General features: G+C 39.3%; 1 protein-coding gene across 2 annotated transcripts in view; it reads right to left on the bottom strand.

Annotated features, from left to right (window-relative positions):
* Positions 1 to 25,708, bottom strand: part of TSPAN12 (tetraspanin 12) — a 45,628-nt gene that overhangs the window by 7,222 nt on the left and 12,698 nt on the right. The window contains exons 3-7 of one of the 2 annotated variants that reach the window (XM_075147027.1): positions 23,846 to 23,928; positions 23,076 to 23,211; positions 8,225 to 8,299; positions 3,780 to 3,887; positions 762 to 905 (exon numbers count right to left, since the gene is read on the bottom strand). In XM_075147027.1, coding sequence (XP_075003128.1) covers positions 762 to 905; positions 3,780 to 3,887; positions 8,225 to 8,299; positions 23,076 to 23,211; positions 23,846 to 23,928 — 546 coding nt within the window. Of the gene's footprint in view, positions 1 to 668; positions 906 to 3,779; positions 3,888 to 8,224; positions 8,300 to 23,075; positions 23,212 to 23,845; positions 23,929 to 25,708 lie in introns of both variants that reach the window. The other variant, XM_075147018.1, reaches the window with a different exon arrangement.

Genomic DNA, 25,708 nt, shown 5'->3' with positions numbered 1-25,708 from the left:
TCACCCTAAGAACGGTAATGATTCACTACCATGATTTCCTCCCTTACCCACTTTGAGGTCAAATAGGTCCTCTCCTGAGAAATTTTTTAAATTTTTAAAATTTAAATAAAATTTAAATTTTTAAAAAAAATTTAAGGCTTTTTTTTATTCTTTTAAAATAATAATCATTCTGTAATGTAGTCGAGTTAGAAAGAAAGAGCATTTTCACACAAAGTTTCTAAGCATGCTCACAGCGGAGCAACGGAATTACCTGCCTCCTTGCATGAGCCCTGTTACCAAGAGAGCTCCCATCTTCCAAAGGACTTCTCAAAAGCATCCTTCACTGTACACACCACTAGAGTCCTCATTACCATAGGGTAAGGAGAATTTTTCTTAGTTTGGCAAGCTGGAGACTGGACATTACACCAGAACTATTTCTTTATTTTGATTGGAGTGAATTTCAACTCCAACCTAACCAATACAAAACAAATACCTCAATGTTTAAGCATATCTCATATGTTAACTGCATTGCTACTAACTTATCTCACTTCCAAGTAAGGGTGGATAGGTGGGTTGTTTGTTTCTTTCCTTCTTTCTTTCTTCCCTCCTCCCCCCTCTTCAGCATTAATAAATAATAAACATAAACAAACACAATAAACACTTTCCATAAACGCAATTACTCTACAAACCTTTCTGCTGCACTGCAGGTGATGAGTTTGGAAAATGACTTGATCAGGAAGAATGTACAAAGCCTTCCGAAATACCCAGAGTTTTCTTCTTACCTCCTGATAAAGGTCACTGAGATCCTCATGATGTGCCTGCTTAGAGCATCCTGGGAACTCTCTGACACAACAGGAGTCAGGCGGCCAGTCCATCTCTGTCATTTCCAGCCAGTCTGTGAAGTACACCACCCCACAACATTTAAACTGCAAAGGAAGGATTAGCCGAGATCAGCAATAATGATGCTACTTCTTCATAAAAGTAGGCCATCAAAAAAGCTAAATAAATTCTTATTAACAACTTTCAAAATATTTACGTAGGACTAAAACCATCTGCAAGAGCTTCCACGTATCCTCTTTGCCGTACTTTTACACAAAAGCAATGTGAAAATGTAATGTAGTGACCAATGAAGACCTCAGAAACAGTCAATGATACTGCTCTGTCCTTTAAATCCCAACTGCTCCCTCAACGGATGCTTCACAGAAATTTTCCTACCCTGTAATTCTGCTATCCTTACTACAAGGAACTAACACATGATAATTTCATGTCAAAAGGGTGACTAACGAACAAGTATACCTGTGGCTGAAGGAAGTAGCAGGAAAAGATGATTTAAGGTCTTACTAGTGAGGATTATTCCTACAACTATGGACACATCTGTTGAAAACCAGATGAGAAAAAGCATAGATTTATCTGAATACGGAAACAAGAAAATGAGATGAAAAAAGTAAGCAAAAAGGTATAGAAATCACAAATGCTGAAAGCAAAAAGGAAAATGAAAGGAAGTGGCATCACACTAAAATAAACACTGCAACAGAATCAACCATAAAAGTAGGAAGTCTGGCTGCAAAGCAGAGAAGCCATAATTGGCTATAAAAACCACCAGGACTAACAACCTGTCTTCTCCTCTGCAAAGCACACAGAGATTTAAAGCCAAATGACCAGCCTACCACATCCTTAGCGGCTTTCACATAAAACAGGGCTGAAGCAGCTACATTAGATTTCTTCGGCATCGGATGGGGACTTGATATGACTGAAAAAAAGCCTTGCTGCAGGAACAAGGTGCTGCTTTTTTCCGTCTGGATGTTCTCCAGCGCCAGCCTGAGTGTTTGTAGTTCAACACCTGGTTCCTTTCATCCACGGGCTTGGGAACATTTGCCCCCTTTACCAGTTTCAGAGCCAGAGTCCTGTATACCACGCCACTCCTCGGTCACAATCAAGCAGATCGGTGCCCAGACACCATGTTGGCACACACTGTGCCTTGACTTCACCAGTCCTCTTACAAATCCCACTTCTTCCTTTTTCACCATAGCTTTAATGTCTCTGTTTCTATCAGTTCGTTAGTCAGTCAAAATCCTCCCAACATGGGACTGTCTAAGGAAAGCTCAAGCTTTGGCTCCCCATTGTAATAGTAATTGCAAAGACAACCTCATTAAACATCCTTTTCTTACTCTCAAATCTTTTCTTCCCCCCGCCCATGTCTTCCTTCCTGACTTAACTGACTCTTCTCATCTTCCTTAGCATAGTCGCAACTCTGATAATAGACCAGCAAGGGGGTTGGGGAGAATATACATTTCCCATCTCTCAGATGTTAAAAGATACAGAAGAAAGAGCACAAAGCTTATCAGGGCTGAATCTTTGGGAACAAAATTGTAATTACAAATTTTTTCTTTAGGAAAAAAAATTGTAATGCTGCCGGAAGAAGGACCCCAAGCATAGTGCTCATTCAGGCATAAAGCACATACCAGGCTCACATATCCATCGTCCGAGTTATGAGTAGACAGACTAAAAATGAGAGCCCACCAGTTAACTAGGAGCTGTGAAAGAGCCTTCTCAGTTCACTTCAAACTTTCCCCAAACCATTCCTTTGGTCAGAGATGGAATATAGCAAATCTAACTTCTAAAAGGAACTTATTCTCCCCTGGAAGAGTTAAGGCATGCTTGAAGTTTTATTACTAAGATTCATTTTAAAACCAGCCATTATGATGACACTACAACAACCAGGAGTGTAAGAGGCAGCTTTTAATTTATTCAACCTTTACATTAAAACCAAGATACAGTATCAGCTCCATTCAGGGAAATCGAGACCATTTGATTATGTTATTTCAGGTACAGAACAGACACAAACACTCTACCTGCATATGAAGGATTACTCTGTTTCACAGAGCACTTGCATAGCCAGAGCAGGGGACTGGGGAGGGTGGGGGCTGTTTAACCTCATGTAGTCCTTCTTTCAGGTTTTAGTATAAATACAGACTAACCAAGTGCTGCCAGGAAATGTTTAAATAAACAGGAAATCTGTGCAACAATGATAGATTTCAACATTTCAAAAAGGGCAGCACAATGACAGGCATTTAAAGAGTTCTCTTCCGGCACGTGAGTTATATTTGGAGTTAATGGGTCTTACCTTGGGCAATTTCATGTTTTTGTAATATAATACTTCATTCTTTAAAAACAGTTCTGAATTTTTGTAGACTAGAGGGCAAAGCTGTGAATACAAGGCAGCTTCTTGGTTTGTTTCCCGTCCTCCCCAGTCAAAGGAAATAAAAAATCTGATCACTTTCTCTAACCTTAGCCAAAAAGACAGTGTTGGCATCTTTTTGGAAACTTCCTTTCCCACTCATTTCCAGCTAAACACATATCTTAACTATGACAGCTCCATGAAAGGAAACTAACAGAGCCTACAGGAAGGGGAGCACAGTTTAATATTGAAACAGCATATAGAAATGTTCATTTTACTTTACCTGCAGATTTTTAATTTTATATACATCATATTCTTAAATGTTACAATAATCCTAAAAGACGCTTGTGTCCAAACCTTACTGGCAAAGGAGGAGACAATGTTAGCAATTTAACTGAATTTAGTAACATATTTTTTTGGTGTTTTAGTGTCTTTTGGGCCTACAAAAGCTCAAGAGTTGGATATCAAGTGATGTTAAAAAGATATCGTCACTACAGGGTTTCACATGAAATGAACTTGCATTTATTTGCCTATTTACTTAAAAACAAATCTTTTCCTTTAGCAAATAAATAACATTTACCGAGCATGTATTACTTCAGCTCATAATTAACTGTCATCTTACCTCCCTCTGGAAGAAATTCCAAGCATGGGTCAGCCACTGGTACCTAGGTAGGCCATAATTGGTCATCCTGGCTTTCAGTGTGATCATATCGGACCACTGCACTGGAACCTGGGGCAAGGAAAGAAAAGCGATTCATACAACAGAGCAGTTGGCTTGTGGCTCCAAACCCAGAACTTCCATCTATTCTGAGATCTTTCCAGCGCTATGACCAAAATAATGTTGTATTCAAATAAAACAGGAGAACAAGTGCTTCAATGTTTACAATATTGAAACTTTATGAGCCTTTATTAAAATATCAGGAAAAAGTTATTTGTATCCTTTGCTTACAAATTAATGTACACTGGAAAAGGAGGTGCATTTTGGAGAGATTCAGAGATAGCCGGGTACAATTTGATGACATCATTACCAGATTTTTTTACCTGGCATAAAACTTGAACCAAGTCCCATCCAAGTAATCAGTAGATGGCATTTTTCTGCCCCAATTTAGGTATCTCCCTGGTGTCGTCTTAGTCAACAGAAAGAAAGAGGCAGTGATATGGGGCGCAATTCATCTCAAGATAAATATTTTAAACAGAGCAGATGAATCATTCCACTGAAGTCTCAAATCAACTTCACTGTCTAAGGTGACAAACTTAGGTTTAAACATCTAACTTCTAAATATATAAAATTAATTGAGATGAATTCTACCCTGAGAGTCATTTCAGTGGCTTTCTGGCTTTGCCTGGAGTTCCGCACGCAGGTATTCTGAATGTACTTGATTTCAGTATCTTGCTCAAGAACGGTAACAAGGAAGTGTAGACAACGAGGCTCTGTGAACTTTTTTCCTCACACTCACTCATGGCCTTGTAAAACTTTTCTTCTGAAAGGAGGAGTCTCCAAGTATATTTCTTTCAAATTTGACTACTCAGAAGTGAGGAGCTGGTGCTCTCCATTGTCAGACTATGACCCTCAGTTAGTAATTTATTAGAAACAATAGAAGCAAGTGCTATGGCACCTGGCATACAATACAGTTAAGAGTCAAGATAAGATATTAACTTCTGCTCAGCAGCACAGATTTCAGTGTGCCAAACTAAAACAAGGAGCTGAAGACTTTGCAGTTGCCCTTCTAGGCACACATACCATTCATGCTGAGTTTTGCCTTGTTCCCATTAGCCTTAATAGTCATGGTGAAAGAAATCACAGTTGTAGTATCAGCTTTCATTTGAGTGCGGGGGAGCCCAGCTCCTCTAGCGGCTGTGACTTAGCTATCCCGTTCCATTTGGAGCGAACAGTAAGGGCATTCTGCAAATAGCAATAAATGTAACCTAAGAAAAAAAAATGATCACAATACTTCCCCAAGGAGCCTGGTGTTTGTCGTGCTAGATGCTTTACAAAACTGTAGGAACAATCACTGCCTGCCTGACCCTGTCATCCAAATATTTGATAATATTTCATTGCCGCTGCTAAGTTATACTACATTTTTGACACCCTGGTAAAGCTTCATATATCGTGAATATGAATATATTAATAATAGCGCAGAAATTTAACACACCTCTCACTTAGCAAAATTTTTATTTCTTAAGCTGTAAAGCATTGAACTCACAATTGTCCACATGAAAAATATGTTAGCAGTAGAGTATTAAAAATACTTAAAAACAATATCACAGAATATTTCTACCACAATCATTTACACTGATCACTGTAATAAAATAATTTGGTTTTGTACTCAATGCATTTCTCTTTCCACTGCGCTGGAAGTTAGCACTCTGCTTTCTTTGGATAAGATTTGCTATCGCTGCAATTAAGCTCATATTTGCTAGACTATTTTTTTATTATCTTATTTGAGTTGAATACAGTCCAAGGTTACGCACGTAACACAAGGCGTCCAACTTCTCTATGAAAACAATGGAAAGCAAGGGAAAAAAAGAAAGGAAGAAGTGAGAGAAAGAAATTAAAAGCGAGTCAAAACAAACTAAACCCCACTGTAGGAAGGCAATTTGAATTCTGGAGCTAAGAAGGGATATTGGAATCTCTGTGTTTGACTGCTCCGAGAATGCCAACATGTCAAACTAAGGACATTGATGTATCTACTAAATAGCTTCCCGTCAGCTCATGCATGCAGTAGTGCACAATAATACATGATCTTGAGATGCATTTGTTTGACTATACACCAACACTTGTGTTCTGTGTAGACAAACAAAAACTAGAGATGCTGGTTTGATTTTAGCGTAAGTTCTGTAAAGCTCAGTTTGCCATTAAGATCTACCTATTCATTATTATTTTTCTAATGAGTCTCAAGGCTTGACCAATGCCCAAGTAAGCCGAGAACCCACAGTGACTTTTGAATCTTGTGGGTGGAATAAATTAGTCATGAGGCACACTTCACGCTGAGACCTATCATGAGCTGGAAGGAAACCTGTTTATACAAGGACTTTTACAACTTGTCCACACACCAAGGAGAGCTCATATTGGATCAGCAGAGGCGGTTATGCCTCGGTGACATTTTTGACAACATCACCCACCCACCTACACTAATGCCAACTGATTCTCTGAAACCCGCCAGCGCTCATGTGATTTCATGCTACGCTGAACATGACATCAAGTCACCCCATGGCTATAAGAGGGAGTCGTCTTATCTTTGTCAAGTAAAGCAGGAGAAAGCATGCTCTAGGGACGTGACCTGCACAGGTGTGAAAGAACCACTGAAAAACAACTGTGCTCTTCCAGACTGCCAAATTCCCTTCAGGTGTCAGCAGCGAGAAATCTGAGTCTGGCCACCTCATCACACAAAGAGCAGCAGTGTTCGGACAAAGGAAATAAGAGGAAATGAGATGGAAAGAAAAAACAAAAAAAATACAAAAGTATTTCAGGGGATGAGGAATAAAAAAAAAATATATAAAGGGAGCGAAGAAAAGACACAAAAAAAAGAAAAGCAGTTGCTGAAGAGATTTGTTTCTGTTCTATTTCCATGCTCATGTTCATACACTTAAACTCTTGGGAGGAAGAGGAAGAACAGGAGAAGCGTGGAGTATCTGCGTTCACTGTGACCCACTGCAGAAAGTACAGACATGGAGCTCAGCGCTGCTTGTTTTGGCAAAGGGGTGCAGCGACAGCCATGTTTTTTTTCTGGGGGGAAGCAGCATCACCAGTGCCTTAACATATGGTAGGGCTATGCCAGCTTTTATCAAACTGTCCCAGGTTTGGGTTTCAGTAGCATAGCAGGTAACTGAACGCTTGGGGGTCACGCTAAAACACACCGTAACTTCAGGTTCACTAACTGAATAGTGAAGGCTGGAGAAAGCATGTACCAGTGCACTGAAGGCTATGTTATTTCAGTCAGCTTCCACTGACAAGATTTCTGTGGAAAGATGGATGTTAGTTATAAATGTCATCCTTGGCAAAACCCCCACAGAGGGCAGTTGTGCCCATAGGATGAAGCATGCCTCTTGTCCACATTCCCAATTTTAAAATGCACCAACGTAAGCTGACATTTAAAGTAAAGGGATAGCCTTAATCGCTGTTATATTAGAACACCCCTCTGGAATCTGCACCGCAAGGGAATGAATGCTGATGCAAAGTGCTGCCACAGAACTTCAGACTTCAAATCTGCCAGAAATTCCTTTGGTCCCAGTACCATGTAAATATCAAGAAGCCTCCCTCCCATCTTACTGCAATGTAATTGCTACTCACTGTTGGAAAAACCAGTATGTTGGGCATATCTTGGCAGCTCAGAGAAAATATTTGTTCCTCTATTCATAAAAATGTACCAGACTGAGTACAAGACGTAAGGATATAGCAGCCAGCAGAATAACATTTCAGTTTAATTTCTGCTCAACACTCACCCATTTTCTTGCACGATGGTTACAAGTCTCCAGTTTGAAAATTAAAGGTTGGTACAGCTATAAAAACTAGACAGAGATAAAACCTCTTCACAAGTTTACAGAAGAGTGTTTTATAGCTAAGACATGTTTTGGTTAAAACTGGCATTTATAGCTGTGGAGGCAGCGCAAAGATTTCAGCAGACAGCAAGTCCTCTATTGAAAGAATACACTGTTTACAACATAGTACACTCAGCTATAGCTCTTTAAAACATGAAGAACTTTTAGGGCACATCTCCTCTCTCAAAATACTTATCTTAAGCCTGAAGTTCATACTTTATCCTCAAAACGTCCACTGACTTCAATGAAAATCTGCCTAAGCAAGAATTAACAAAAAATCAAGTCCTTAAATCAGGGGCTGCAGGATTTAGCTCTCAAATATAGAGGAGGTGGGAAGAAAACCAGAGAGGACCTCCCAGACAGAAACCGTTCCCAGAAGAATTCTCTGTTTAAAAAAAACGCAGTCACATGAAATGAGACTGTCAGAATAATGAACAAAGGTAAACACTACAGCAATTAGAAAACAGCTAGCTAATGGAAATACTTGTTTTCTTCTGTTGAAAAATGCAGCCTCCTTTTCTGACTCACCGTTATTTCCTGCTCGTACGTCCAAACACCACAGGCCAGTTCAACGCAGAATATTACAAGCAAGCTTCCAAAGTACTGCAGAAAACAGAATGGTCTTAGTTATTTTTGATATTCAGGTTAACTTTGAAAAAAAGACTTAACAATATGAAAGGACATCTCAAAACATTATTAACATTTCACATGACTGAAGACATGGAATCTAAAATACATTTTTGTAACCAAAATATAAAAGATTCATGCAGCAAACTTTCTAAAAGTTTAAGTCATCTGACATTTCTTACTAACTTAACATGAAGCATATGAACATTACAATGGGAAAATAAATTCATTTCCTTGTTGCCCAACAGTACAAGGCTATCATGACACATTGTCCTCTTTGCACCTGTTTTAAGCATAATCTTTTTTTCTTCATATATGTGGAAAAAACCAAATCTCTTTTTTTCAGTTCTATCCATTTAAGCAACATACCCAAATCATGCTAATAGCCGGGGGGGGGGGGGAAGAATTAAAAAAAAAAGAGAAAATTGACAAGATGGAAGCAAACAAGGTTCTTGAAAGCTATGTTCTTATCAAAGTAATTTAGATATTTGAGGTCAGGCATAAATGTACAAATATTTATTAAGACAGATTGAAATATCTTTGTCTATTATCAGATCTAACCCTTGAAGTATTTAAAAAATAGAAAATACATGTATAAATGAAGAAACTGTACAGGTCTTGGTAATGACGGTTAGGAAAAACTGGTTGCTGCGATTAAAAAGAGTAAGACTATCTTCTGTATAGCATCAACAAACCCTTTCTGAACTGCAGGATAAAGCTGCATGGAAATTAAGACTGCTTTAACTGGTGTCCTCTATTAAAAGTAACCCATTTATCTTTTATTTAAAGCAGAAGTATAGATCCATTCATTCTCAACTCCGAACTTTCTTCCATGTCAATGGACTGAGCTCCCCCTCGTTCTCAGTACACAAGACTTAAAATTAAAATCCATGAAGACTGTAACTTTATTTGGCAATCAAAGAAACACCACCGCAATATAAAATAGAATAGAATAAATATATAATTCCATTAGTAGGATACATACCAAAAGGCTTCTAATTTAGTAATTTCATTCTGGAATCTATTTCGGACAGGTATAAAAGACACAAAACATGTACTGAGGGCAAGCGAATTTTTTTTTTTTTCTCATTAAAAGGTCAGTAAACTGTATTATTTAAAATAGAGAAAATAAATCCACAAGTGTTAGGATTTAGCAGTTATCTACACTGCACCTTTTTCATTCACCCAGTCTGGAACTGAGTAACTCACAGATACCTTGGCAGCTACTGAACAGTGTCTTGCCTTAACTTCTACTTGCTGATCAAATCTAACTCCCTGGATTAGGTTTTTAGACGCAAACAGACAAATTAGAAACGTGCATGTAAAAATATCCATGTGAATTTTCAAGAGAAACTTGTACTCGTATCTGCCCCCCGCAAAGGTCTTCATAGTCATTATAGCTGAACACCACATCACGTATCCTTATAAATCAACACTATAAGCACATGCAGAGCTCCAGTATAGGCCTTTAATAACGAATACGTTCATCCTCCAAAGGTCCAAGAGAGGAAAAAAATTTGAGTCACACCTTGTAAGAAAAATGATGCTTTCTCCAAAAAATAAATTCATGAGCTTCTAGACAATGCATCCACTATCACTGTAGTGCCTGCAAGTTATGCAAAGCATTCTTTAAAAAAACATGGAAATACTTTGCAAAGTATTCGCTTCGAAAGGAGGAAAGAATGCCACGTGCTTTAGCTCTTCAATTCATACGAAAAAATGTTTAAGGACATTATGGGTAATACTGACATTTTTGAGAGGGCGAACAACTAAACGTTTAGGTGAAAATCGAATTTGAGTTCTCAGCTGTCAAAGAAAATGTCAGTGGTTTTATGCTCTAATTGAATAACAAGCCTGGGACTGCCTGCTATCCCCAAATCTTAGGCAAAACTCACTGATCATAGTGAAAGTGATATATCTGGGGGTGTACATGTGGCATTCTTTAGAAAACTCTTAATTTGCAGTTCCTTGTGACATTTCATTCATTCACAAACCTTAACATTTGAAACCTCCTCATTTTTGTCAGCATATAGTTAAGAAAGTTTCTGGTAGCAGTTGGAGACAGAAGAGCCAAAACCAAGATTTTCTGCAGTTACTGAATATAGCTTGGGATAGAAAACTATTAAGCCAGATTCACTCATAAACCACTTCTGGGTCTGCCAGAAATGGAGCACTCCTGACTCTAGCTACACCTGGACACACCAGGGCACTGCAGAATCAAGCCTTCTGTCCTGAGAAAGCACATCATCGTCCATAATGCAAAAGACAAAAAAAGACACAAAGAGTTTACACACATGAAAGCCCATTCTAGGAACTGAGCAACCGCAGGCACACCAAACCCACACACAGGAGCTTCAGTTTCACTCTGCTGTTGAAGGGGAATATTATACCTCTCTCTAAATGTAATGGTTTGCAAAACAAATAATTTTTATGTAAGTTGTGTGGGGAAAAAAAACCTCTAACCATTATTTAAATTTATTACCCCTAATTTCCATCTTCCAAATGGAAGAAATTATTACTGGCTTCAATGCTTATTCCTTGTCCCCAGTTAAATTCCCACAGGACTCTGAATGCGAAATACATCTTCCTGCATTTACACACTTCTGCTTTTTGCCAGAAACAGGCACTTGGTTTTAAAGCAAGGCTTAATATTCTTTCCCATGGGCTGAGTGGCTACATTTTGTAAAGCAGACTAACTCACTGAGGAACACCACTGTGCATTACGTTCAAAACTGCGCCAACAGGTCACTGATATTACCGCCTACAGCACACCTCCCTCAGAGCACTCTCAGCCATCGCTGAGATATCTTCTACTGTTTTTCTTTTCTTTGTGTTGGGTTTGGGTTTTTTTTTGGCAGGGAGAAGGTAGGATAGGAACAGCACAGAAGGGAGCGAATGGTTTTGCCAAGATATCTACAGGTTATCATAAAATAAAAAAATCTACAAGCAGTAATGCAAAGCCATGATCACTTCAAGAACTAAAAACCGTTTACACGGCAAATCCTACAGACTTTTAACACTTTTCCTTTGTAGGCAATTGGTAATGACTATCATTCTCTTCCTAGTCAGACTATGCAAAGTCATCAGAAAATTGAAGTGGTGCCTTCACCCTGTTAGAAACCCAGCAGAGACAGTTTCACTGAAGGATTTCCTCCAGTAAAGTTCTGAAAAAGCTGAAACGTTGCTTCCTTGAGAGAAGCTGAATGACTGAGATGTTGGTAGAAAACACCCTTTTAAATGTGTTTTACAAATTTTTTACAAATCAGTGTAAAAATATTTGCCAATTAAAAAAAAATAAAAGAATTTACTGCTCCTCACTAAGTCACGGACACACCTGTGGCCAAGATCCTAAACTTCAGCATCTGGGCAGTGTCAAATGGATGTCGTCAAATAGCAGGAGCTGGTTCTTCTGCAACTTCCTCGTTAAGCTTGCTCACCACCACTGGCCACAGAGGAGGAAGGAAGGAAGGCAGCAGCTCAGTAAAGCAGTAGCCTTCCAACAGAACAGGAGCATCTCCTCTAATACCTGGAACCTTGCAGAAACACCTGGATTTTTTCTGCAGCAATGGATGGGTATGTGTGCATGGCTCCATCCCCAGAGTACAGAGCTGCACCACTGGCGGCCTGCGGAGACTTAAACAACTGTATTTTTCCAGCACATCGGTCCTGAGACAGAGGTGAAGGAACTAAGAGCTCGAGTTCAGGAGAATTCCATTCCCTTTCCTTTCTCGTGCAAGAGAGTAAACAGGAAAGAAGCAGGAACAGAAACAAAGTCATTACTATGAAAACCACTTTCAAAGAGATGTGGAAAAGACAGGGGGATGAAGGGCCAAGGAAATATACTAAGCATACAGGTGTAAAAGTGACCACAGCCAACATCCTCATCCTACCCTGAAATCTCCGATGCAGAAACTACACACATCAACAGCACGGAAACCCACTTACTCATAGAGACACTATGAGATCATACTCAGCTACCACAAGTTATAACCGCCTCCAGAGAGGTCGCCCTTGTGAAAGTCAGACAACGGTAATCCACTTCTACAGGGAATTCATATATAAGACAAAAAGGACAGTGGGGTCATGGAACATACAGAATGGAAATCCAATGACGATGAAATTCAACCACAGAAGGCACGTAACCATCAGTAAATGGTCAAGGACAGAAAAAAAGAAACCAAAAAATGGGAACTAGTGTTGAAGTAATAGGCTTTGTGCTAATTCAGACGGCTACTTTCAGACAGCTACCTGCATAAAGGCTATCAGAACCTGATAAAGCACTAGAAAGGTACATAGTATTTTTACCTACGCATTAAAAAAATCAAAATAATTTAAAACTATTTTTAGAAAGATCTGTATGGACTGTCTAAGTAAGATCAAAACTTTTAGTCTGAATAAAATTCCTGCACAGAGCAGTGGCATCCCATAAGAGGATACAAGCTCCATATATGCCAGTGCTACATATACAGAGCATATATGCTCTGGCATATGCCCAAAATGTCTTCCTACCTCTCTATCTAAGGCTAACAACTGAACTACAAAATGAATTTGTCCTAATTAAATTCTGACGTTTTTTGCTCTACCAAACTAAGTGAATGACCGTCACCACAGAACACATTACAGGAACACATTTCTTTCTTGATCATTTCAACCATTTAGATACAAACACAAATAAAAATAGCAAACGCATGCACAAAATCACTATTACTGAGTCTAAGATATTTTGCATTAATTTGAAAGGTCTTTGTTCCAACAACTCCCATTCAGTTCAGAGAATAACGGTGAACGGCACACACGTGAAGTGCCTCTCAACGTAAAATCTCTCCCTCGTGGTTTTCTATCCTGCGGAGTATAGGATTTTTTTATTGCAATCGTGGGCAACTGCAGGGAAAGATATAAAGCGTGAAGCACAATGTTTTATGTTTTTTGCAGAGATGTAATACAAAACTCTTATTGTAGTTCTAGAGATTTTTTGTTTGTCTTGAATATGCCACACAATTCCTGTAATTAATCCCTTAATATAATTTGTCTATGCTTTTCAGGCAACAGGTGAAAAGAACTGGTGAAAAATAACCTTCTATTCCTGTTACTAACATGGAGGAACTGGGACTTCAGACAACACAGTACATGAAAGGAGTTGTAAAAATCTTGCTCCTCCTCCCACCCTAGTCCCCATTTTAAATGCCCTTTTCCAAAGTATTTCCACGAACATGGAATTTTTCAGAGACAGTGAAAATATTAAATTCTAATTACATTTAGCAAAGGAAAACTAGAGTTAAAACTCTAGTGTCCTGCAGTAGTCTCCTTCAGTGCAATAGCCAGGGCAACGTGAATACCTAGTGCCCTATTATCAGCCACTGCAATAATCCCACTGGCGCAGATACAAAAACCACATGACTGCCCTCTGAGGATGCCTTCCAAACTCTAGCGTAAGCATTATGCCAGAAATGAAGCTAAAAGCAGGGTTTTTTTTGCTCTGCCACAGCTGGGTTTGGTAATTTTTTGCCAGTGACCATGGAATGCCTCATCAGCATTCAGCTATTATAACCTATAAAATTATTGGGCTGTTAGCCCATGCACAAGGAGAACCAAAGACCTGAAGTCATGCTCTCTTGATCCCGCTTGTACCAAACATGGTATGATCATTTTGTTTGCAGTTTGGAGGTGTGATTTGGAAGCAACAGTCTAGGCAACTCGTGAAAACGTGAACTGGGACAGGGTACTGCAGCAACCCAAATTTCAACAGAACTAGAAAAGCACAAGAGTGGCCTAATTCATCTTTTTCCTCGCTCAAACTTTTTGGTTTGCATGATGCTCCTGTTACTGGGATTAGGACCCTATTTCATCTGTTCTGACAGCTTCCTAGTTAACTACTGTCATCCTACAAAACCTGAGGAGACTTCACAGTCTACTAAATTCATCCCTAGAGAACAAATATATCCCATCACGCAACATACTCAAAATATTGACTTCCTCTCAAGCCCACTTCCAGACAGTGAGAAAGCAAGAGAGAATTCTGTATATGAAAGCAAATGGCAATGGCAGGCAGGGGCTAACAACTGGAATCAGAAATTTCAACATGATAAAGAAAAGTGAGAGCATGGCGGGTATTGCAACTTCTGGAGAATCTGGTCTACGAGACTGTAGAAATCCTTTCATTTTCGAGCAAATGTGCCTTTCTTTGAAGGATCAGTGTACTTATTAATGAATCATCGTTCATGTGCTCTGTATTTCATTTAATAAACATATTTTTTCAAGCTTTACTGCTCTCCTCCCAAGTGTTTTTCTTTTCTCCCAGAAGATATAAAACTTTTTTTTCCTCAGACTCAAGAAAAACCACAACCTTTATGTCAGAGCAAATGAAGAGTAGCTGATCAGCAAGTCCAGCCTCCTCAGACTTGCTGTCTGGTGCTCACACCAGCTTCTTGGGCAACGTGGCCCATATGGCAAGAAAGGCAAGGAAAGCTCTGGGAGGGAAGGGCAGGGGCTGAAGGAGATTCCAAGGGTAAGGCAGCTGCAGAATGAAACCTTACGGGAATCTCTAAAAGACTGGAGTATATGGTATGTAAAGCAGATGCCAAAGGATTTTAAGAGGGTTATGCATAGCATTTCCCAACGGCTAACAGCCTGAGAGCATCAGCCTTGTTCTACTGAGACGCAAACCATGCAGACATCTGCCTGCACCCTGAGAAACGTCAGATGACCACCACCACAATGCTGGATGACCAACGGGAACTAGACTTTTTCTGTGCAAAACCTAGTAAAAAGTCCTTCTTCCCTCAGTAAGTTACAAGCTATGGTTTTAATGATTAATCCAGCTATACTTTTTAAAAATGGAGCAAACGCTCATTAAATGGAGTCAGACAAGCTGCACGGAAAACTGAAATCCTCTGTTTATCCATTCCAGCAGCGCAAACCTTCCCCTGCCCCCCCTTCCTCCCTCCCCAGCTCCCTCAGCCCTGCCCTGAAGAGATTAGCAGTTCATTTGTCATTCTGATTTAAAATTTGGTTTACTTGCTTGACAACGCAGAAATTTGTGAGAGACGCAGTCACAAGTCAACAAGGAAATGGGTTAAAACCACCAAGTTACAACATGAGCTACTGAATGCCATCCAGTTCTTCAGAATAAATACATTCCACAGCAAAATGATCAAATATCTCCATTATTTTAGATTTCAGTTTCCCAGATCACCAAATTTTGTCAATCTGTACAAAGTGTCTTAAAGCCTGTGACCTTTGCAAAGTCCAAGTTTTATATAAATAATTATCACTTTTTCCAAAACCTTTATAACTAATTTTCTGATTCAAAAAACCTTTTTTTTATGGCAATGAACATTTTAATTTTCTATGGTATATGTCCAAGTTCTTTTGATTGACCCATTTACATTTTAAAAACTAAACAAAATTATTCATTAATAGTTAGAACTTTGTTCACAGCCTCAATTCTTCTATGAGATATTAATGATCTGTTTTAAATTTTTACTTTAACAGTTAATCTTTGCTTATATAAGGAAACAGGTATTACTTTGGAAATAAGCAAATGCACACTTCAGACAATTATTAGGATTTATCTGCCCAAGACTCAATTACCTCAAGTCAATGAACTCCAAGGAATAAGGGTCATTGCAAGGTCATGGTAAAGTACTGCACAGGACATAGGTAAAGATAAACGTTAGACCATAATTTCCTCAGGGCTTACAATACTCCCTTCCCCCTTCTTCTCCCCTTATTTCAAAACACAGCATCCTTCATCTCTCTAAACCCTCTTTATTTTCTACAAAGGAAATTAAACACCATTAAAACGCTTCTTTGGTCAAGAAAACCCTTTTTCCTTGTAAAACAGACCAGTTCGGTGCTGATACACACAATAACTCTGTCCCAGCATGCCCCCAAACACTTTTTCACTCAAAACAGTGAATGTTTGAAGTGCTCTTACATATAAAACCCATACCGCAGCCCCTGTACACACAGCAAAGTGTCTCTGTGGTTAATTAGTCAAAAGGGCAAGATTAGGCAAGAAAAAGATTAATTTACCTGACAGGACATTCACTCCATACTCAGTTTGTGGCAACAAGAATGCAGTTGAACCACAGCGTCAAGGCATGCCCCACTGATGAGGCTGGGCTGTGTTTCAGACAAGACACAGAGGCTTGGCTGGGCTTTGTGAATCTGTTTACTCATTTACTCCTTCCTTGCTCTCAGGGACTCTCCCATTCCCTATCCTTTTCAGCAGAGGAAAAAAAGCTGGGCAAACAAGCAGTGAGAAAATTGGAGGTGGGAAGGACAGAGGGGAAAAAAAGACTACACATCATCTCAGCAGCTGCCCGTCTTTTCTTAGTCAAGATGCAGCATCCCTTATTCCCATCCTGCTATCACCCCCAGCTCTCTAGCCTCAACAACCCCAGTCCCTTGAACCTACTGTCATATCAGTCCCTGTTTTTTCAATAGCTTCCTGGTACCCACCTCCATCATTCCACTTCACCAACCTTTCTATTACTATCTTCCATCCTCTGTTCGCCAGGGAGTATCACTCCAGAGCTCTGTTCAGCTCTGGTGCCATTTCAGTCTCTTCTACTGCCCTGGGCATCAATGACTTTCAAGAACTTGGAGGGAAGAAGCAATATTAACAGCATAACAAGTGGGAATGGGAGAAAACAGGAACAAGGAACATAAAAGGAACAAGGCTTACTCCAAAAGTTTTGGATCATGAGGCCAGACACAGTGACACCTAGTAAAACCAATACTCAGGACATACATCCCCAAAAAGCAGGCAAAGTAGTCACCCCCAGGAGGTGAGCCTAAAAGTATAGCATGCAGTGAAAAGTGTGTCACAAAAGTCCAGGCAGCATGTTTCATGCTGAAAACACTGAAACCATAAAATGGCTACTGTCTACAGATATTTACCTTTTAATTTAGCACTGTACCTTTTTCAAAAGGATGAGCAAGTGGCTTTTCACTATTGCAGAAGTACGCAAAAAAGACATTTTATTTGACGGCATCATAACTACGCCATCCAACCTTGCTGTCGTAAGTCAAAGGCACTTCCCTGAATAGCCCTCAAGGGGCTGGACAGTTCTTGTTAGTTTGAGCTGCCAGGTAACTGTGCCAAATAGTACCATGCTGCCTCTGCCCTGGTACAACATGGCTGTGCGTTCAAGGTAGCTGCTAAGCGCCAGGGTGAAGGAAGCAGATCATCACCGTAAGCACAGCAAACATTTGGACTTAAGCCAAGCATTCGCAAGAGGACCTGGACACTCCCACCAGCTCAATTCCTGTCGTGCTCCTCCACCCCAACTCTCTTCCCCCCATGCTGCTCAAATACGCAGCTGCTCATTTGTAGTTTGTTCAGCAGGCAGCACCCTTCATCTCTAAATGCCTCCCAATAACCCATAATGCTAGGCAACTTGTACTTTTCATCTGTAAGCTCCCTCTCCCAGCTAAGAAAATTAGGTACCCTTTCAAAGCACTTGCTTTGAAAAAGTCTTGTAAGTACATACACAGCACTGTACATTAATATTGGACAAGACAAGGTCAACAAAATGCACCTCATGGTTAGACAGGCAGACAGAGAGGTTGGCACTGGACTCCAGGACCAACATAGTCCACCCCACCACGCTGAGAGCCCTGCAGAGCGCACCCGCTCCTGCAAAGCAGGGCTCTGCTCTGTGGCAACACTGTGGCATCGCCAACACTGCTCTCAAAATCTAACAATTTGTTTGAACCTTAAAAACCCTGATCTGAACAGGAAAGCAGCTTACCCCCTATCCTATTTCAAGGCAAAAAGATGTCTAATGATGATTAGTTCGGACACCTCCTCAAAGAGTTCACCTTTAGACTGAAAGTTAGAAATTCACAAAGCAAAAAAAAAAAATTTAGTCCTATATTTATTTTCTTGAGCAAGTTGCTCATATCTGAAACTACTGGGGTATAATAACAATTGGTGAACTTTAAGTGTATTTTCTCTTACAAGTGGAACGTCAAACAAGCAGCACTTCAAAATGCAAGCTACATGTCCAGTCCCTTACTCACCCACTGACTACCTGAATTGGAGTTTTAGCACAGTACTGGCTTCTCATCAAATCTGTACTACAGTATTAGAAACCCACTTTCTTTCAAAAGGCAGGCTAACCTATCTTGTGAATCTCTATTTTCCTCCTACTCTGTTTTCCTCCTACTCACGCCACACTGATAAAAGGCATAAAATATGAAAATTATGAACTCCAGTCTCCAACCTGTCTAATTCTAAACTGCACAGGTTTACACCAAGTACGTTCATCAGTTATTTCTTCCCTTTCAATGCTTGGTAGTTTAATAATGAAGAAATACTTCTGGTTGGTAAATAACAATTCCAGTGCCAAATGTTAGTACAAGGTATTGGAGCAGCTGTGACTTGGTAAGAGTCCACAGGGGTCAGAACAAATATCCTGTATTATTACAGAATAACCTATATTATGTATTATTGCAGAAATACATGCTGCCACAAAAAAAAAAAGACAAAAGAATTAATTATTACTAAACTTTCATACTAATTCATGTTAACTGTAGCCACCAGTACTGCAGAATAGTTGGTGCTGTGGTACTTTAGAACAGCTAACATTTCACACATAGTAAGAGTCCCTTCTAGGAAGACATTGATTAAGTTATTGATATCTTGCAACACAGCAGGCATCCAAATTTAATCATCCCTATCACCTTTGCATCCACATGGACTGAAATGGGTGTATAGGTGTAGAAGAATCTGCCCCAAGTGCTGTTACAGTCAGTGGTTCCCTGTCGTTCTTCAGATGGACTTTACAGAAACCACTTTCACCAACCCTGCATTTAGCTGGCTGAGAACTACTGACGTGAAACAGCCACATTCACCTTAGGTTTGCCACATGCCCCAGTTTACCTTTCCAACCAAAACATAGTATCATTTCATTTCTTCTCTTTATGAAATATTTGCCTGCTTTTAAAAAAAGATCAGTTTAGTTTAATGATGGTTTGTCTGGTTGTGTTTCAATTCTTAATAGACAATTTAGTCTGCCAAGTTCCAATTTATAAGCAGGTTCTGCCATAGCTGAATTAACAAGATGTTTGACCACACACCAACAGGGTCTAACAACATTTAGTTCTGAGGCATATTTATTTCTCTGCCAACTTTAGGATAAAAATCAGTAAAATGATTTGCCCTATTGACCATCAAATATTTCTAACAGTTTTTCCCTTTGTGAAAACATATGCAGACAAATTTGAATCCTGTGCTGTTTGAATGCTGTAATTACAGAAGACTCACAGTTATAAATGCCAGAATTTGCAAGGAAAACTCCAGCCAGGAAAATATTTTCCACTGGGATTTTCATGAAGCTGTTCTTGTCAAGCAACAGAGTTTACTCTTGTTGTCTTAATAAAACAAGAACTTCAAAATAATTCACACACCCTTAAGGTTACTATTCTTAAAGAATATATGCGTGTGTGGGGTTGTGGTTTTTTGGTTGGGTTTTTTGTTTTGGTTTGGTTTTTTGTTTGTTTAGGTTGGGGGGGGTGTTTTTTGTTTGTTTGTTTGTTTTTTTAGTTAGGCTATGTGCACAATGGACTTCAAAACCAATCCAAAATGTACAGAGCCTCAGAAGAGAAAAGGCAAAGGATGGCTCTGGATTTGAAAAAAATAATTTGAAGAATCTTGTTTGAAAAACTGTAATAAGCACCATAAAACCTGGACTCTAGTTTCTCATCCTTGGACTTTTTATACATTCAAGTCAGTGGCTTGGACGAGTCCAAATCTTTCAGTTCAGGATGGCATCACAGCCACTTCTATATGAGGACGTTGGTCATTCAGGACACACAACAAAATTATATTATAGACACTTGAGGTACACATGGGCTTTTTATACCAACTAGCCTTCAGGACTATATATTCCTGAAGCAATTAAAATTAGATGATCATAGCTTTAAAATGCTGGTTCTACAAATAATCTAGAGCATGCACATCAGAAGACTGAGGTGTTGTATTTTCTTACTATTAAGCTGAGTAAACATTAGTTCAATTTATATTTATGCCCCATGTGAAGCTGGGAAGGTTTCAAGCATTTATCTGCAAGATAAAATTTCAAAAACAAATGAAAATAATTATGTATCCAAATGTATTAAAAATATCTAACACTATAATATATATATTTTATGGTCCTCATGCTTTATTAGATTTTCCAAAAATCCAATTCAATTAACAACATTAGCACTAGCAATTAGCATGCTGCCAGGAACCTCAAGATTTGTATCCAAATATCTCTGCATGCCATCACTATAGCTGTTCATGTACTTCAAAAAGAAGATTAAAAGCATGATTGAAGAGGTTGTTAATGTTTTACATGAAGGTTCTTTTCTTTTAGTTCATCTGGTTGTACAAAAGCTCATTTTGTTGATCCATCACTTTTCTGATTAGTCTGATGAATGAAGCATTGACTTACGCCTGCATACTTCTGTGGTGTAACACGATTGCATTCATTTAACAATTAATCAAAGACAATGACATACTTAGGAAGATATCATTTAGTTTTGCTTATCAGTTTGCTTAGCAAGAGCAAATTCTCAGGCTCCTGAAAACGAAATAGTGCAACATAAAATGACAGAAATGTCTTGTTTTGATTTAGTGTAATTTGACTGCCTAAACACACTTTAAATAATTTATTTCTAGATGGCATTAAAAGCTATAAATGATTCCTTCTTTTCACTGGCAGTTTAAATAAACTGTAGGCCAAAACCAGTTTTAACTTCATTTTCTTTTTAATTAGTTAGGATTTTTTTCAAGGCTTATACCAAAAACGGTAACCTTTTTTTTCCAGATACTATGTAACATTGGTCTACATCATACAGTTGCTTTTGCCTTTTAATTAATTTTAATTCACATTAAAAACTATCACCACTATAAAATAAAAAACACTTTATGAAAATAATCTTATAATCTTACCATAAAAACGAAGGGTAAACTTACTAAGTTTACCATCTTTTAATACTTTCACTATTTATATAAAACAAAAATATGTACAAGGTCCTTTTAAAGTATATAAGAAAGATTACTAGATAAATAATTATATGGTATGAAATTACATTAATCTATTATTTTTATGCAAGTGCTCATAACTAAGTAATATCTGCCTTAGAACTTGTTCCCATTGACTTTAACATTGCAAGGTTGGGATCTAGAAATAAAAAATGCATGACTATTATTTTACTATAAAGAATTCAGATTTAAATGAGAGTTTTTCGTAACTATATAGCTTCGGAACAGCAATCTTCATATTGTATATGGGCTTAACAAATATCCAAAAGAAGAAACAGCATTTGCCTTCTTGCAATTGAGGAACACTTCTGCTGCACGCCTTCAGCTGGAAATCTCAAATAAAGCTTACTCCAACCCTCTCAAATAAAAAAGACATTTTAATACAAAACCCCAGTACAGTTTCCTGACCGTTCTAGCTGCAGTTAGAATACTTCCTATTAAATAAAAGCAAAGGTTGCATAGTTCTCAGCCAACTTCTCACTCTTTTTTTGGTCATTTTGTGCAAAATTTGTGAGGTCCAGATATCACGTACCTGGCCCACACAGATCCACAAGAAAAATGCAACTGTATGCACTTTGGGAGAACCCAACAGACACTGCAGTGAAAAAAACAGCAGGAGCCCAACTCTACTTGTATAAGACTTCTGGATATTCTCAAGATCTGAAGGATTTTACCTGCCCACTTTCTCCTACTGCAATTACAGTAGTCAAGTCTGACACACCTCTTTCACATCCATTGCTCCTACTCTCTCGGGCTTATAGGCTGCTTGGAATCCTGCTCATCCTCACGTTAAAAGACAAAGCCCATCTCTGCAAAGGGCTACCAGCTAGACTTCTAAGAAGCATACAAGTACATGGCACTCCTTGATCTCAGTGTTGCCAATGGTCTAAATATTTTTAAACTCTAAAATTTTAAAATTTCTACAAGTTTGATGGGATTTTTGATTTTGGTTTTTTTGTTTGTTTGTTTGGGGTTTTTTATTGTAGGGTTTTGTTCTTTTTTTATTGTCCTCAAACTCACTGACTTCCAGATGAAGAAAAAGGCATTTGGCACTCTTGACAATCGAAGCCTCATCACAGTTAAACAGTACATAGAGCCTTATGCAGGAGAGACTATTGCTTTTCAGCTGCTGTTGGCTCAGTTATGTAGCCTCCAAACAAAGGAAAAAGCTGGGTACTTGGAATTTATTTTTAAACTTGCTCACAACCAAATACAACTGCAAAATTCCACATCCACCTAAGAGAAGGCAAAGCTTCTGAATACACGCAGAATTAACTTTCATCAGTTACAAATCAGTTACTTTGCACACACAATCAACTGTGGGGATAAAGCAAAATCTAGGTTATTTAGCTATTGCACGGCCAAGAGTCAAAAGGGTAGCATAAGGGTTTATTTCAAAGCACTCAGACTCAAGTTCTTGTAATTATTAGTACTTAAGAGTTTGAGTTATTTTTCCCTTCAGCAACTCCTCTACTAAATGAAGCGGATTTTTGGAAATGAGACACTGCTTGTCTTTCAGTCACAGCATAATGCAGCCTAGGCAATAAATTCTTTCCCACTGTGTGCTTTGCAATTACAATTCCTCACCGATACCATAACTCAACACAGTAATAAAAAATAATCAGTATTTATCTAGTGCCTGTGGATTAAAACTTTTCTTACACTGTTGAAGTGAAGCAGAAGTTAGCTGGTTTTAGAGGTTATGAAACATACCCAGACGAGGAGCAACAGATTTCTTTTCACTGTTCCACAGTAGCCCAGCATTCCAACTATGATGAGGAAACAGCAGACTGCAATCATGACTGGGTGGACCACAGGAAAGTAAGTCAATATGACAGCCTCCTCCACCCTAAAACCAATCAGAACCATAATCAAAAAAGCATAATCACACAAAAATGATACAGAAGAAAAACGTAATATAGCCATTAAAACGAAAACGGTGGATTAGCAGACATGTTCTTTCCAGCGCCTTAACACATTTCACAGAAATCTCTTCTACGTGGTTTTAAAGTCAAATGCTGCATTCAGGTACCAGAAAGTAATGCATCATCGAAATCATTTTGGAGCAAAGGCAATCTTCCTGTCCTGCACTTGCACAGTATGTAGCACAATGAGGCCCTGTTCCATCACCAGGGCTCATAAGCATTGCTGTAATAAAACTAACAGCATTCCTAAATCTCCAGACTGAATAAAGTATTCAAAACTAAACAGTAATATAATATGGTTGCATGTTGGCAAAGGGCCAAAAATTGATCTCTGTCAGAAGAGAAAGGCACAGGAATAAAACAAGATTGGATTCATACCTTCCCCCTTCTCTAATTGCAATTGATGCCAGAAATGGTGGCAAAAATACTCCTTTCAACAAAACAACTGAAGGCTTCTTAATTCTAGAAATCCTGATTAGGAAACTTGCCATACAGAATGAATGACATATACTGCAATCAATCACCCACACCGATTAATAGGTTTAAGGAAAGCTTTACCTTGTTTCTGCGGTTAAAGTGAGAACGTTATTCAGGTAGTCTCTCATCCAGGCAGAAACACCTAATACGCTGATGGACATCAACTAAAAAGAAAAGATGAAGTTAGTCATCATGCATTTAAAAAAACCTGCAAGATCATTCATAATTTAAGTACAGGATCAATCATCAGTAACATCTTTCATGCATTCATTTATCCAAACAGCATACTGTCCCCAAAACTGTACTTCTACATGCTTAGAGTTGGTTTGCTGCCCAAGTATTTAGGGAGCCAGTGACAATAATCTTCTCTTCCAGTATGCATAATTAATGTCTGGAATACCTTCTCTTCCACCCAGTGATGCCACTGCTGGCTCAAGTCCCACCACTGCATAACGTATCACAGAAACAACAGGGAGGGTTTATGCTGCTAAAATCAGCAACTCTTTCAGAGCTCACAGGTGATATCCACCAGTCTGTACAAAACCATGAAGCCATGCTCAGGTACACAGCCAGTGAAGAATAATCTGAAGCCCCGTACGGGATACAACGGTACTGATACACTGACACACAGGAGAGGAGATTTATCTCGGGGTTAAATTTAGAGGAATCAAGTTCTCTCGCTCATTCAGATAAAGTCACACCATGAACACTACGCCTCAGTTTCCTGAACTGTAAAATGACAATAAAACTCACTGCACTTCAATTATAAACCCCAGATCATCAAGGCGTTTGGGAACCTAACCTGCCAGATACTTGAGAGGCATAACGCCACTACACTTTCACCAGGACTGCTCCTACAGCAAGTAGATTCCTGAGACTGAACCTACCTAGAATTGCCACCACCTCAGCAGACGCAGATTTCTATCACCTGATGCCATCATGCACTCCTGCACACCTGGGATCTACTAGCAGAAGCTCGGGCCTCTGATTTTCTTGAGAAGCCAAACTTGAACAACATGGTCAGAACATACCTGCCACACGGTGCCAGCTCTTCTGCTGCTGTAGCAGAAGTACCGCTAGAGGACAAGGCACTCTTCACAGCACTTGTATCTTGCACTGGGCTAGGTAAGTCAGCAGGCCCTTCCTCCTGGAGGAGGGCTCACGCAACAGTGGCAGTCATCCCCACCTTTGTGCATGCTCTCTGGCCCCAAGAGCACATCTCCTCCTCCATGCACAGGACAGAGGGAGCACCGCTCCCCAAACAGGCGCAAGATGCAGCTATAAAATCCTTCAAGCAGAGGAGGGAACACTGAGCTTTTCTACAAAACAGAGCAAAGCTAAGGTTACTAATGCCACTATTTACTTCTCAAACCATTTCAGGGAAATCAGCTGGTTTATTACACCCAAAGGAGAATTTAGGAATATCAATCTCACATGGCACTTAAGCCTGAACTGCAGCTCAGGGGCTGAAACCTGGCAGACTGAGAACATCAGAAGCACCACTGTCTAGCTGAGGGAGGGAGACCTAAGCATGCTGGCTCTCCTGAATACTACTGTTTTCCTGCATTGTATAGGTGTATGCCAGAAAACCTCAGCATCATACCAACAACTCTTAAATCAGTGAGAAGTGCTAATCTCCCGTGTTGCCTTCAGCAACCAGCTTCCCACATACCCTCACATTTCCCTAAAATTGTTGCGAAGAACAAGTTAACTGGTTCAAACCTAACACGTGAGAAAAGTCGCTCTGTGTCCTTACTGGCTCCTTTGCCTGGAGCATGCCCACAGCAGGCTATTTCTGCCTTTAAAATTTCACAAGAAGTCCCAGTGGCTACTTCACGGCTTCCTCCTGCTTTTCAAAACCAATGCACAAAGTACAGGCACTGCCTTGGTTCTCGGTGGTGCCAGCGAGAGCCCTGGGTGCTCGGCATGCTGCAAGCATAGTCC

Source organism: Calonectris borealis, chromosome 1, assembly GCF_964195595.1.
Source record: "Calonectris borealis chromosome 1, bCalBor7.hap1.2, whole genome shotgun sequence".
Classification (NCBI taxonomy): Eukaryota; Metazoa; Chordata; class Aves; order Procellariiformes; family Procellariidae; genus Calonectris; species Calonectris borealis.
The sequence above is the reverse complement of the archived record's forward strand: the minus strand, read 5'-3'. Positions and strand labels throughout refer to the sequence as shown.